A 15,734-nucleotide genomic window follows, 5' to 3' on the forward strand; every position below is an offset into this window, starting at 1 on the left:
TGGCAAAAGAGAAAGCCTGATGGGGGTATCCTCAGGGGCGGGCGAGGGGGCTGCGGAAGAGTCCCTCTGAGGTGGGGCGGGAGGAACCTCCATCAGTGTCTGAAGCTTAGTAGAAGGCGAAGCGAAAACGGAGTTCCTGCAAGAACCGAGCTGCACAAAAGGCGGAGCGGGGAAGAGGAGGAAAGGCGGAAGACAGAGGGGGAGGGGGGAGACAAAAGGGAAGGGGCTGAAAACAGAGGGTTGCGGAAAAAAAAATTGAGGAGGAGGGGCGTAAGGCAGAGGCGGCGAAAGGCAGGGGGGGCGGAGGAAACACGAAAAGGGGGGGGGGGGGGGGAGAGGGGGCGGAGGCAGGCGGAGGGGGCGGGTCACGGAGGAAGGGGAGAGAGCAGGGGGCGCGAGTAGGCGGGGCAGGCGGGTAGGGGGTGGTGGGCGCGAAAGAGAAGGGGCGGGGGGTGCGAGAAAACCAGGCGGGGGGAGCAGTCGCGAGGGCGGGGAGGGGGGTGTGCGAGCAGGCGGCAGTGCGAGCAGGGGTGGGCGAAAGCTTCAGCGAGCGATGTCGAGATCCTTTTTTCGGAGGTGAGTTAGGCTTGCACCCCCGTCATGTTTGTTTGGTTTGTTTGCAGGTTTCAAGTCTTGTACCAGGAGCGTTCTACGAGGAGATCCTATGGGGATTTGACACTCAACTATGTAAGCATTAAGATATTTTAATCATGTTTTGTTAAGCTAAAAGCTTAACAACTCATGCTTTATGGGGTTTCTATATAGTGAACCCCATTAGCACTTTCATCACTTGGAATTTTTGGCTTTTGAGAGTCCAATACGTGCTAGCTGCTAGATTTTAGAGTTCTTATTTGATAATCATTTTGATAGTTTCAACAAACCTAATAGATATTGTTAAGACCGGGTGGCATATCTGTAACTTATTCTTGGGTGTTGATGATGTGAGTGGGGATGTCATAGTAGGTAGTCTATGCTCATCACTTGCGGAGAAGTGATAGAAACTCTGTTTAATGGTTTATCAATGAAAATTTATCTATTATTACGGTGACATCTCTCTATGCATGAACCTGCACCTACCCTTGGGTGTTGTTGACATGAGTTAGAATTTCATAGCACATAGTCTATGCTATGCATGGTAGAGTTGATGAGTCTATGCTATGCATGGTGGAGGTGATGAGTTTCTATCACCTCTCGAGAATTGATAGAAATTCAGTTCAACGGTGTATCTATGAAGCTTTGTCTATTACAGTGACATATCCACCATATCATTATGCATGAACCTGCACCCACTCTTGGGGGTGTTGATGATGTGAGTGAGGATGTCATTGCACATATATACCATGCATGATGGAGTTGATGAGTTGAAGCTTTGTGAGTAGACTCCCATGCAGTCAAGATTGCACTTCGGTTTTTGTTAAGTTTGGGAATTAACCTGAACTTTCCATTGATTTGTATAAAAGATACTTACAAGACCTGCCTTCTTTACTACTTCAGGATGTATGCATGTTTGACTAAGGTTGGTTTAAAGGTCCTTCTAATACTGAAATACACCTTATGTCCTTACAGATTCAGGCAGTTGATACAGGTCGCATACTTGTGAATGGGAAGATGGTGACGAATGAGTATGTTGTGAGGTCTTCACAGACTTTAAGCCATTTCGTCCATAGGTAAAATCAATTGTGGATGTGTTTCCTTTCATATAAAGATGGGGTGGGCGTTCACCTTCAGCTCAACGATACTTCATTCTTTCATCATATTATTTGAATGCTTCTACTAGAACATGGTATTTAGAAAGCATAAATGTAAAGTCTATTTGCATGGAAAAAAAAAGACATTTCTGGGGAACAAGCGTTGGGTAAGGTAGTGGTGAAATAGACGCATACTCCCAGCCAACACTTGCAAGCACAAGAAGCATAAAGAGCATCCATTATAGTTGGGGCTGGCAAGCCCACCACCCAACCATAGCTCCACCTACAGAGCACTCCCTAGCCTGAGACTGGGCCATGACGTTGGCAACCTATACCAAGTAGAGCTCACAAAGGTTTGGCTAGACAACAACCAAGGCAATAAATCACACCTAATAATTAGGTCTCACACACCCAATAAGTCACTTAACCATTAATGTCACTATCCAGGGCCATCTCTAGGTTTCTAACGTCAATAATAAAGCCCTCCATGCTTTGACCTTTAAGGCCATAACATATTCACTCATTTAAACTAGACCTTCACCTCCGGAGATGTGTTAGAAAGGTACTTGTATGGCTTATATATTAATTGTCTACACCTTCGATGGAAAAGCTTTAAAGAACAAAACCTTTCATTGCCTTCATAAATCTCTCGAGGAAGAATATCCATCGACTACGAACAACACCTACTATAGCAATCTCGTCAACCACATGAACAAGTAGGTGAAATTGAATGGTCAAGAAACTTGTTGGAAAGAATTTATCTGCCATTGTAACTGCTTCAATGGAGTTTAGACAAGCGTGAATCAAGCGTTGAAGTACGGTGTGATGAAGTATGGATCCAGGGGAAAGGCAAGCTAGCTCGCACGATTTGTAAGTTTTCTCTTTGACATTTTTCACTAAGTTTACTTCATGTGTCGTCATGCTTTTCACATCTCATGCATGTTGAAAAGATTTTAAAAAAATGGTTGGACTAGCCTGAAACACCGTAGTTGAGTGCCCTCATTTGCATAAAACCTACCTCTATCTTGAGTTGCACAAAGATTTTCCTTAGCAAGCTGCAACATTTCCTCTTGCTCTTGCAAGAAATTAGAAGGTGACATTTTGCAAACTGATTGCCGTGGTGCTTTTGGTTGATATCTGTCCATACCTCTCTCATAGAAGGTTGTATTTTCCATGGAAGAATGACGAGTTACAAGTTATCGAAAAATGAGTTGAAATTTATGGAAGATAAAAGCACTTTGCTTTCAAGGTTTACTGAGGAACTGTAAAACAGGGCACCACTCTATTTCTTTAGAAGTAAAAGATGACCATTCTTTTATAGAAAACTTTAGATCGGAAATCTCACATTGAAATCCATGAGGAAGTCTACCAATTCAAGTGAGGCAAAATTTAATTGTTCGCACATGATTTTTTTTTTGGTGCACATGCCATGCTGAGTTTGCATTCTGATATCTGTCTGTGTGGTTGTAGACACGAGCCACCTGTTATGGGAGAATCAGTAGAAATCCTTGAACTGGGTGCAGATGTGATCACTGTTTGCAAGCCTTCTTCTGTTCCTGTAAGATTTTGAATACTCTTACACAGTCTTTTAAAAAGGATAAAATGTGTTTTTGTCAACGTGTTCTTGGTGATTGTAGGTCCACCCATGTGGACAGTACCGTAAGAATACTGTGCTGGGAATATTGCAAGCAGAACACAATTTGGGGCCTCTTTATCGTATCCTCTCCTTTGTTTTTTTATAACTTATACCCTCAAGGGGTTCTTTATGTAGAAACCCTATATAGCACGTGTGTGCAAGGTGCAAATTCCCTTTTTGTGAATTTAAGATGTTGAAGGTGGCCCCTCTGTAAATTTGAGGTTAAATAGTTTTTCTCAATGTCAACACCAGCAATCCATCGACTCGATCGTCTGGTATCAGGGCTACTAATTTTGGCCAGGAATGCTCATACTGCTGATCGGTTTCGCCAAGAGGTCAGTCACTGAAGTTCTCAGGACCCTCTTCTTGAATTTGGTGAGTTTGTATGTCTATCTTTTGTGCAGTCTTGGTCACATTGACCCATGTGGTTTATTTAGTTTGTTACTAGGAATTGTGGATCATGTGGATTGCACCTCTGACTGATACCAATTTTGTACTATTAGCTCAATAACATGTCATTTAGTGTGCCAGCTGCTTGGGTGTTTTTAACTTGGAAGGAGAACTTATACATCTGTTGGTTGTACAAGGGCATCTGGATGTCAATTCGTAGAGAGTGAGCCTCTTGTTTTCCATATCAGCTTTTGATCAGGGAAGTTTTTGCAAATCGTGCAGATAGAAGGTGGGACAGTCAATAAATCATATATTGCCAAGGTGCAAGGTGTTTTTCCCGATCAGGAGGTATGCTCTTACCCCTGGGTACGAAAATAAATATTATTGAAGGAAAAACAAATTTTTGGTGTGTTGCGGCTTGTGTGTGTGTGTGTGTTTGTTTAGGTCTCAGGGTAACTAATGGCCTCCTTTGGAGCATTAGCCAATCGGCCTGCCAACACATGCACACATGCAACATTTTCTCCTTTGCATAGCAAAGAGTTTATTTCTACTCTTTGTTTTGTAGGTCGAGTTGAATGCAGCAGTAGTCTATGATGCTAGAGAGGGAAGAAGTACAGTCAGGGTAACTGCAAAATGCCGTATTATTTTCCAATGCTAACCTCTCAAGTGTTCTTTTCTTCGGGCTTTGTATTAAGTATTTGCTATCCTTCAAATTTTTAACCATGTTTTGAATATCTGAAGCCTGATGTTATTTTGCATCTTCCTTTTTCTTTGTGGGTGGTGGTGTTCTCCCCTCTCCACATCCTTTTGGCCTCCGCAATGATCTCCCTGTGTTGATCTTCTTGTAGGTACATACTTGGTATACAGATCCATCCTTTATTGTTGATTTTGCTGATTGGTCCTAGAGGCCCTGGTTATGGGAGAACATGACACTAGCTAGACTGTAGTGCGATCCAGGAGAGCGATGCTCACAGGATAGCATGATCGCTCACGTTATCTACCCCTTCCTTGCCTACTAGATGTAATTAGGTTGACAGATCCAGAATCGCAAGTGCAGTCACGTTCCATACAGACAGCAACACACTGGCTGAGGCAAGGCATGACATCCTGACTTGCACAAAGTTATAGAGATGCCTTCCAACCCTGCAAGGGCACTCTATTTCTGTGGCTGACAGCACATTGTGGCCGTGCAGTAAGATTTTGGATGGCCATGGTGGGTAGGCTGCCAGAGATGCAGCGTAAAGCGGAGTCTCAGCAGCATTAGCTCTGGGGCTGATGGACATCACAACAGGTTTGGTGTAGAACACTCGTGCCTATGTGCTAGGGTTTCAGAGATAGAGTGCGGCCGAATCACACATAGCACACACGAGTCCTAAACTATTTATTTGTATTATATACAAGAAGAAAGAAGTAATACAACTGAATTCAAATACAAGATGTGGCTGAGAATGAAGACGTTAAATCACAGCCCATACATTGCCTAAGATCTCCTTGGCCAGCTTGTATTGCAGAGAGACGCTGTGTAGTCCCTGATCGCTATGGAGATGAATATGATGATTTTGCTACTCACGTACATATATGCACTGATAGTTCTGGTCAGCCTGCTCATAATACTTTCGGCTTGCTGCCCGATCTGCTACATCATCATCACCATGTCATCACTGCCATGTGGCGGATGCACTGTCTGAGTGCTCCCGCGTTTGCTGCCCGACTCCTACGGGCTAGCCAAGCGTACCTAGGGTGAGGTGTGTCACATTCTCCCCTCAGCTTCCCTTAGTTGCAGGGTGTCCATATAAAGTGCCTTCTCATAGAAAGAGAAGATCCAAGCAAAACTCATCCAAGGTTCCCAACATCCCCAACACTGCGAGACCACTTTGCGTCCAGTGCGAAGTTTCACATTCCGTCATTGCCTTGTCATCACAAAGACCTGCAAAGAAACATGTGGATGAACAATTCTCGACTGATTCAACACTTTTTGTCTGTCCAAGCGTCCAAACTTTGCTATTTGTTTGACTGCTGAATTCTGTTAGAATGAGATGATTTATGCTTGGGATTGAATCGCTGCTTATATATGCTCATATGCTACTGGTTGGTTTTCCTTACTGCTGTCGGCCAGTTTATATGCTCACCACTACTGATAATTAGTATCAAATATGCTATCACTTCAGATGTGTGGGACTGGCTGTTCTGGCTGTTGGTCGACAGGCCTGTATGGGCTGCCGACTGGCTGCTGGTCATATTGGCCCCTTGGTAGCATTAGGTGACCCTTGGTTGGCATTCACGTTAGGTGGCCTTTGGGCTGTCAAGTGCAAGGCACCTAGGCTGGGCCCTTGGGCTGGCCTAAAGCCTTGATTATCCTTGCTACTGAAAGCTTACGTAGCTCGTGCTTGACATGTCCTTGGACCAGGGCTGACAATGCGGTCACGACATACAACAAATAATTCTAAAAAGGTATTAATCCTGTACAAATGTAGCATTGGAGATGAGTCAGCATGACACATAGCACCTCAGTGCATGGGTGCATGTGACGTTCCCTCCTGCACAGCTTCGCGGTAGTTGGATAAGTGTCACCAGCGTGGACATTTCCCAGAATGAAAGGGGTTTGGTGAATTCCAGGATGTCTAAATTTTTGGAAAGTACAAGCTTTGGGAATGGGGGATTATCTTGGAATACAAAGGATCACACTCCTAAAATTTAGGAGAGTTGCTATTTTTGGCCCGACTTCAATGGAAATTTTGTTCGCGTCATTACATCTGGAATTGAGCAGATACCAAGAGTTAGCAAAGTGCCTATGACAGAATGTCTACCAATTGGGATATTTTTAGAGATAAAGTTTATGGAAGGACCCATCTCTTAGATTGGGACATGTGGCAAGAAAGTGGATCAAAGTGAGACAAGTGGCCTCACACTTGTCACTCCAGCTATTGTGTGGCTCTCCACTTGTCATCATAGCCTTCTCTTTCCATTTTCACTCATGGGAGCCCCAAATCTATAAATTGGAGCCCTCTCTCTTCATTAATGGAGGCTCTCTTGTTGCTGCACACTAGCCTCTACCACCATTAAAGGATGCCCTAATGATGACTACTCTCTTTCTCTCTCTCTTGAAGGTTGCCCATGAAGAATACCGGCTGTTGGGGATTGTTTTGGAGGCTTCCATCGCGAAGAAATACTGAAGGCAAGGGTATTTAATCATTTATTATCATTTCTAGCCATTGTACTTGTTGTACCAGTCCTTGTACTTGCTGTACCAACCATTGTATTGGCTGTACCAGTCCTTGTACGTGTTGTACCTATTGTACTAGCCATTGTACTTATTGTATCGGCTGAATAGAGAGTTGTACTTGCTGTACTAGCTCTATTGCATGAAGACCCGTGGTTTTTTTGGGGAAGAATCAGTACCCCCTTGTAGTTGATGACGTCTCGTCTAGACTTGTTGGCTTGCTTGGTAGGCTTCTTGTGCTTTGACAAGGCGCTCCTTCATGGACTCAATAATCTGAAAATGTTTGTGTGGTCTTGTTGGCCTCCAATGATGGCGACACCATCCTCGTAAGAAGCGATGTGAAACGACGACCAAATGTTGCCTCATACGGAGTACTGGCAATGTTGGATGAATGAGCGTCGTTTAGGATAGCTTGCACCAGAGGAAGATACTATTCCCATTTCGATTGTTTGTCATGGCTTGAGAACATTAAAGGCCACCTAGTTATGTCTGACCATTTGTTTGTGGATGAAATGCACTAGGCAACTGCAACTTAGTCCCAAAGTTATTAGATAATGCTCTCCAAAAATGTGAAGTGAACTTGGGATCTCTGATTGAAGTAATTGTTCGTGGTAAACCACAAACGAGGTACGAAAGTGGGATAAACATGCGAGCAATATCTTCGGGTATGGCCGTTTGCTCGCATGATGCCAACTTAAGAACTGGTGCTTCGGAGGCCACTTTCTTCAATGCATGGAAGGCTCAGCAGCCTTTTTGTCAACACATCTTCACTCCCTTGAGTAGATCTGTGAGAGGTATTGTAGGCTTAACAAAGACCCATCTGATCTCTTGAGCAGCCTTGGGAACATTCCAATCCAGTAGAGCTTATACCTTTTAAAGGTCAAGACGAATATTGGTCTTGATCAAAGATAATGGACCTCTAATAGGCTAAATGCGCTCTTCTTCTCATTGACGTAGATTGTCCCGCGAAAGTTGTAAGACCTTCTCCACAAGATAAGTATATCATCCAAAAAGATGAATACACACTTTCCAATGAGCTCCAACACCTGAGACATTATTTTATCAAACGTCGCTAGTGCATTGGTGAGGCCGAACGGCATCACCAGGAACTGATAATGGCTAGGCTCGATCAAGAAAGCAGTCTTGGAATGTTGGCTAAAATTCCGAACCTGAGGGTAGCCATTCTTGAGATCTATTTTGGAAAAATACTTAGCACCATTGAGATGCTCCAAAATGTACTCAATCTTGGGCATTGGGAACTTTTTTTGATTGTGAGTTTATTTAGTGTCCTGTTGTCCATACATATATACGTGCGGTTTTGTCTTGTTCTGCATGAATAAGATGGGCACAACAAACGAGCAGGATGATGGGCGGATAAATCTAGCCTGGAGTAATTGAGTTACGTGTTGTTCCAATTCACCTCCAATGACTTAGACATGCGATAGGGGAACTTCCTGGGCTGTCCCTCAACATGGTGTCTTGGAACTGTGGAAGGAGACTCGCCAATCTTTTCTCTAAGGGTTGAACAATAGACTGTTGGGCGCGGACATAAATCAATGCACACTCAGCTCCCTTTTTTTTTTTAATTGCTTGCTGGGTGTGGGCATGTGAAATTAGTGGGATTTAAGGAATGCTCCTAACCCCATGAATTATGATGGGCTCAAGTAAACCATCGACAATGGTGAAGGTGTCCTGTCGCCAAGCAGGAATGGGCGCAAATTCTTGAAACCACTGGATGTTGAGAATCATGTCACATCCCACAAGTGGTGAAACTATGAAATCGCATTGAAATGTGGTCTTTTAAACATGAAACTCAAACTGTTGAGCTTTGTGAGTAATGTGTGTGCAGAGACCAAACTAGATGGTGTGACACCAAGGTACAACCTGTCTTAGTAGCTAAGTGTGTGTATTTGAAGGCTGAGTTATTGAATGAGTTTAAAAACTCTAGAATGGTGCAACAGAATGTAATATCCCTTTTAAGTCAAAATCTGTTAGTTGAAAGATAACTACAGGTAAATGTATGAACTGAATGTTAATATTTATCCCAAACTCTCTGTGTGTCTGATGCAGAATCTCTTTGTCCCGAATTCTTTGAGTATTCCAGAGGCCCAAAAGATCTGATGTTGCTGCTGCTGGAGGTGGTGGTGCCGCTTGAAGTAGTGTGCCTAGAGCTGCCTAGGAGAGTGGAGCTGCTGGGAGAAGGTGGCTGAGGTGGTGGAACAGCCATAGGCGGCAGAACGGAGATGATGAATTGGAGCTGCTGGGAGAAGGTGGCTGAGGTGGTGGAACAGCCATAGGCGGCAGAACGGAGATGATGAATTGGACGGCGATTGGTGTTTGGTGGTAGGCGCTGCACTAGTGCCGCCCGCCCTAGGGGTGGAACCACCTAGGGAGGCGATGGGGCCATTTCACTGCGTAGTAGCTCCGCCGGCCATTGGTGGCGAGAATTGGCTGATGGCGTGGCAAATGAGCAAAGCGGGCTCTTGGGTGGGAAGGCATCGACATAGTCGGCGTAGGTATCTGGTGTCAACAGGGCAGCAGCCTGGAGCACATTGGGAGTAGAGAAGCCAGGCAGGAGGAAGTAGAGAGCACGCATGCAAGGAGACTCTGATACTAATTGTTGGTGAATAGAGAGGTTGGTGAAGAGAATGCAAGAGAGAGAAGGGGAAGAGTCCACACCAAGAAAGAAAGAAAGATATATTAATCGTCTACTAAAGACCCAATGGGCCTATGAGACCAAAGTGATACAATAATGTTCATGGCATATCTCATAATGGAATGGAAAATATCTCATAATGGGCCTGTGAGACCAAAGTGATACAATAATGTCCATGGTATATCTCTGATCCGTATGTCATTCTAAGCTTGAACAGCTGAGGGTTCTTACTACTTAATAGACGGTAACAATAATACACATCAACGGAATCGGTCAAGTAACCTTCAGTCAATGCTGTAACTAAAGTCTTACCCTTCTTAAACTCATTTGTATCTATATGCCAAGGTACGGGTAGAACAACCATTGGTAGGTTCAACTTAATTGGTATCAAGTTGAGATCATATTTACACTTCACATATATGGATTTCTTTCTCAAATATTTACCCGACACTGCTTTTTTATCTATAAGATTCTCTATAATCTCTAACAAATCCCTATCAATTAAATAGTTCAGGACAGTTCCACCTAACTTTTTGCATTTCTCATCCATATTAACACTTCTATCAATCCTTTAATCAACCTCATCGACCAGTTCTTCGGTATTTTCCTCATCATGTAGCATATATGCCGAATTTGCCTTATGACCTTTTTCCTTTAACACTCTAAGGGTGATACAAAATTGTCCATGGAAACTCATCCTGGAATACGAGGAACATGGAACATGGGAGGAGCCAATAGATGGTATACCACTCTCCAAAATATCAAGCATGGGGCTAATGAGTATGGTCGAGAGGTCTCCCATAGCTACGTCACGTGGAAAGGTAGCTCGATTGTGGTGGAGCATGTCCTGGATCTGGACGTGATGAGGGGATTCTGGTTGACGTTCGGGGGCGTGAAGCGTCTAGCATGTTATTTGCAATGCGGAGGCTTGGATGGAGGTAACTCCTGTCGGGTGAGGTGGGTCCAGAGCAACTCAATGTGGGTTCATAGGATCCACTGTATGGGTGTCCTCCATCTCCTGGGTTTGGAAGCAACTGATGATGGTTGGGTGGCAAGGGAGGGGTCAGGGTGGCTAGGGCCGAAGCTCTCTCAAGAAAGTGTCCCTATGTCTGCGAAGTTCAAGCAAGAAGAGCCCTAGGCAACAGTGGTCCAGAAAGTCAATGATCTTGGAGAGTGGACCAAATCCCTCACGAAACAGACAGTGAAACCTTTTGCGGATCTCTTTTTTTTTTTGCGAGAAAAGATCCTTTCATTAGTTAAAAAAAAGCGCCCACACTGGGCTACAAAAAACCCTCTCCTGCTCATAAGAAGGCAGAGCAGAGAGCCAATCAAGGCAGCCAGGGAGACTCTCCCTAGGTGCAAAAAAGTACAAATAACAGTACAAATAACCGAGAGGCTATATCATACAATAGGAGGGGAGAAAATCCAAACAGGTGGCCTGTAGTGCCAGCGGGGGGTACCCACGTGTAGAGTATAGAAGGGGCCGCTGCGCCAAGTGGTGTGGAAGGCCTGGCGCCGCAAGATCGCTCGATCCGAGTCGCCCCTGATGCGGTCATACTGTCCTCACAGGGTGTGAATCAACTCTTGCCAGATCCCCCGAACAGTCTCTGCTGGTGGCTCCAGTCTCCCTCAAAGGCCTTGAAACAACGGGCTCTCCAGGTGAACCATATGGTGAGGCTGCTGAGGAGCTCCCATCGTAGATCCCTCTCTTGTGTCGAGCCGGCGGACGAGAAATCCGGTGAAGGAATAAAGCGAGGTTGGCCCCTAATGAATCTGATGGCCTGGCTGTCCTGCTCCGTCTCGTATCCCAGAGCAGGCCCTGACGAAATCGACCAAGCAGCGGCTCCCCACGTATACATGCCCTCTGGAGAGAGGGGGGCCAAAAGGCACAGCATCCTCGGCCAAATCTGCTGCGCTTGTGGAGAGTTCCATAGGCAATGTCTCTGTGTCTCCAATGGGTGGCCGCATCGGACGCAGGCCGACGGAAGGCCACTGTAGACAAGCCAGGTGCCAACTATAGAGCCCCTGTGGGCAACCAGCCACTGGAAAGTCGAGATCTTGCGTGCCTGTTGGCTAGCCCAGAGCCTGGTCCAGAAATCCTCCAGAAACTCCTGTGAGTCCCTGTAGCCGCCAATGCTTTGATGCAGCTGGAGAGACCATCCTCCTCGCAGTCAAAATATGCCTCCCCAACCGAACAGTGTACTGGAAAAAGGAGATCTCTGTGGCCTCAGGGGGCGCATAAGGATCATGCCACTCGTACTCGCCAGGGTCCCACTAGAGCCGGGCCAAGGGGCGCGCAGCATATGCCCATATGCGCCAATCAGAGTCCACATTTGTAGGGTCTGGATCAATATGCCACTTCCGAGAAGCGGCGGCCACTACCCGTATCCTCTGAAAGATGCACTTTGCAACCAAAAGATGCACTCCGCCTCCACTCTCTGAAGTCTGCCCTCATCCTGTATCTCATAGTAGAGGCATCTACCATCCTCAGTGCAAGCTCTGACAGCAATCAGGATCTCCAACTGTGTAAAGGCTCCCATCCACCGTGGGGCCGCTGGCTCGAAAGCCGTGAACCACTCCTCAGTGAGGGCCTCCTGAATGTCATCCCTCATAATCAGCCCCCCTCTGAAATGATTCAGCCTCTCCGCCTGGATCTCCTCCGGGAGACTGCAAAAGGCCTGCCAATCCGGGGGCTCCAGATGAGCGGCTGTCTGGCCCGCTCCTCATCACAACTGGGAGCTCTGAGAAAGCCCGGGTCTCAGCAGCTCCCAATCTCGTAGGATGCTCAAGGAAAATCTATCCTCCCATCCTCTACGGAGGCCTCTCCTCCTCAGCCGCCGCTGAAATAGAATCTCCTTCCAAGGCTCAGCGCCTGGAAGCAGCCCCCGAACAATAAGCTTCCCCAACAAGGCTCTACTCTGATCAGCTGGATCTATAATGCCCAAGCCCCCCTGGGCCAGCGGAAGAGTAATAACTGCCCAAGCAACCTTAGCCCAGGCCGGCTCACCATCCCGCCTAGACCAAAGAAAGTTCCTAATCAGTCTCTGTACTTGGCTGATGCAAGAGCTCGAGAAGATCCAGCAAGACGTGATGTACCACATAGTCGCTAAAAGCACCTGATTTGTCACCACCACCCTCCCAGCCAAGGATAGACGAGCTGTACTCCAATATAAACGCTCTTCCGAATACTCAGAAGAAGTAGGGCGATCTGCTGCTGAGGTGACAAATCAATTCCAATCTGGCATCCCAGATACCGCACTGCTGTGCCAGGAGGAATCCATCTAAAACCCGGGTCTGGGCTCCATGCCGGAGCGGGAGCGCCACTGATCCAAAAAGCCACTATCTTGCGCCAATTGATCAATGCTCCCGAAGCCACTGTCTTGCGCCAATCGATCAATGCTCCCGAAGCCACACCAAAAACCTGTAGCGACTACTCTGCCCTCTGTAGATTGGCCTCCTGGCCATGTAGAAACAATCCCGTGTCAGCACCAAACTCAGAATCGAGCAGGTCCTCACCCCGGCGGACTGGGAGCTGGCTAGTATGGCTGGGCGCATAGACATTGAGCACACCAAAGTGCTCATCGTGCATCCTCAGAATAACATACTGTGCTCTATCAGGCACAATGACCGCGCGATCCACAATGGCCTACCGCCATACATCCGCAATGACCATACACACTCCTCCTTGCCCACCCAAGGGGCTAAAACCTGCAGACCAAAATGTGTCCCATCTACCAGGCATCACCGAACCATATCTCCGAATCCTGCTCACTCAAATGGTGCTCCTGTATCATCAGAATATCAATATTGCCCCCAACCAGGCATCTCTGAAGCTCTTGCCTCAAACAACCACGATAACGCACATAGTGTGCGCCGCCCAGGCCTTGTACATTCCATGAGATGATCCTCATGGATGACCTGCTGAGGTGGAGGTTGTCTCAACAAGGCCTTCGCAAGCGGCTTGGATGGAGAGTAGTCCCCATCCGAACGGCCACGAATCTGCCCACCCGGTGTGCTGCAAGAGTCTCGGACCAGGCGCCAGTGGCTGTGTCCCATGGCGACTGCCTCCCGCTGAGAGAGAGAAACCTCGTGTATGCATACATAGCCAGGGTCGCGTGCTAGGTCTGCCACTATGCGAACCACCAAATGTCGAATCTCGGAGGCATCCGCACTCTCGGTATCAAAGAAATGTGCCAACTCTAAAAGTCGGCCTATCACGTCTGTCATCTCCAGATCGCTCACATGGTGAGAAAACTCAACTGCGTGAGTCTTGAAAATACTAAGAGCGAGATCCAGAGTCCACTTCCGATCGCTAGTGCTGCAAAGAGGGAAGGAGAAGGCCACCGCTGAATCAAGTGCCTCCTCCCCTTGGGCCGGAGGTATCACCACATGAACTCTGATGGGTGCTGGCTCATGGGGGCCCTCCGCTCCAAAAAGGCGTGTGAAGGAGTAGTCGAAAGCCTCCAAGCGCTGTCTAGTGTCGAGCTACTCAGCCGACTGCGGATAGAGGATATCCGTGAAGCACGAATCGGCATGGTAGGTCTCCTCTGCGGTGCTCGAGCAAGGTCGGTGCTCAGTGCGCACCGGACTGTAGGTGAGCGGCAGGGTACTGCCAGTGCCTCTCGGGGAGCTGAGGCGAGCGGAGGGGGAGGAGGGGGGGGAGTAGGGGGTGGGGAAGGAGCCGCTGAAAAAGTGGGAGCGGGAACGGGAACGGGAGGAGGCGAAGGTGGAAGCGAGGCGGGAGGGGGGGGTGGGGGCGAGGGGGGGGTGCTGGCATCTCCTGATCCTCAGTCTGCGCTGGGTCTCCTCCTGGAGGGGAGGAAAGCTGTTCCTCATTGGAACCCATTGATGCTGAGGCTGTGACTGCTGCTGCGTCGGGCTTTGGGCATGCTGCTATGGCTGTCTCCCTCTACGGCGCCCCTGTCTAGGCTGCCAATCCGATGTCAGTGTGGGCTGAGCAGGTGTCCCGGAGGCTGCCTGCCGAGCCACATCTATGGGCGGGCCATCGGGGGTCTGCTGCTGCGGTGAAGGTCGGGATCTCCTGCGAGGGCAAGCCTTGGCCAGGTGGCCGACCTGCCTGCATATAAAACACTGGTTCGGGAGCCCTAAAAACTCCTCTCTCTGATCGATCCATCCCCCCCCCTATCCTAGGTAACTGAATGACCTTCGGAAGGGAGGAGATGTCTGGAACCAAAACTCTGACCGAAGGCAGGCCAGTTGCTCTAGCGAATCCCGTATGTGGCCAATCGCAATCCGCATGGCATGGGACACGTGAACACTCAGGTAGCCAGGCTGCTGGATGAATCCATCCTCACTGAGCATGAGGAAGTGATCTCTAAAGAAGCGTATCTTCGTTGGGAGCTCCGAAGGTGTGATCCATTATGCAATGGGTGTAGAGGCCAAGAAGATCTAACTAGATAACCCAGTTGGTGTCCTCATGAGTGAGGTGGAGAAAAGGGAAGGCCAAATTGTACTGAAGGGGTGGTAGGTGGTCCATGCGGAGCCCATATAGTGAGAACCAAGTGCAAACTAAGGCATACCATACTCCAGAGGGGCCCTCGAGTGCTAGCTGTCTCGATGACTCTAGTGTAGTCCTCGGGTACCTGTCGAGATCCATGTGACTGATGTGATGGAGGTATGTGACTGTCTGCACGAGTGCATCTCCTACCATCAGGGTTGCAGCAAACTCTGCGTGGATAATCTGGTGTGGGATTGATGGTTTGTTGCGGATCATAGGGGAGAACATCATGACCTGGGGCCTCTCAACTCGTTGCCAATCCTCATCAGATAAATTTGGCCCCCAGAAGTGATCTCCTTCACACTCATCCTCTGCTTCTAAAGAAGCCTCCTCCATGGACTGCTCCAAATGTAGAGTATCCTTATGTCCAAGATCTGGCAAAATTGCCTCCTATAGAGAACACTTCCGATCGAAACTGCTGCCGCTTGTGAAATTCCGTGTATTGACCACCAGCCTTGGCTTCCAAATGCCCCACATATGCTTGCTGATGAATGAATCAGACGGAAACCCATAACTTCCTAGAATTGCTACATCAACTTTGTAACCACTAATTCCTGTGGGCACTAGTATGCTTAGACCAACATTTCCCTACTTGCTGGGCACCAATGTTGGTCGTCCTTATGGAC

At 47.5% G+C, this 15,734-nt stretch overlaps 1 protein-coding gene across 3 annotated transcripts in view; it reads left to right on the forward strand.

The window, feature by feature from the left end:
* Window positions 1–15,734, forward strand: part of LOC147607903 (Pseudouridine synthase family protein) — a 108,682-nt gene that overhangs the window by 65,727 nt on the left and 27,221 nt on the right. Inside the window, exons 4-10 of one of the 3 annotated variants that reach the window (XM_086789951.1) lie at window positions 624–687; window positions 1,567–1,667; window positions 3,159–3,246; window positions 3,326–3,404; window positions 3,577–3,659; window positions 3,997–4,062; window positions 4,280–4,336. In XM_086789951.1, the coding sequence (XP_086646077.1) occupies window positions 624–687; window positions 1,567–1,667; window positions 3,159–3,246; window positions 3,326–3,404; window positions 3,577–3,659; window positions 3,997–4,062; window positions 4,280–4,336 (538 nt within the window). The remainder of the gene's footprint in view (window positions 1–623; window positions 688–1,566; window positions 1,668–3,158; window positions 3,247–3,325; window positions 3,405–3,576; window positions 3,660–3,996; window positions 4,063–4,279; window positions 4,337–15,734) is intronic. The other 2 variants (XM_086789950.1, XM_086789952.1) reach the window with 2 other exon arrangements.

This window comes from Cibotium barometz, chromosome 54 (assembly GCF_041138505.1).
Source record: "Cibotium barometz isolate CiBa-2024 chromosome 54, ASM4113850v1, whole genome shotgun sequence".
NCBI classification, from domain to species: domain Eukaryota; kingdom Viridiplantae; phylum Streptophyta; class Polypodiopsida; order Cyatheales; family Cibotiaceae; genus Cibotium; species Cibotium barometz.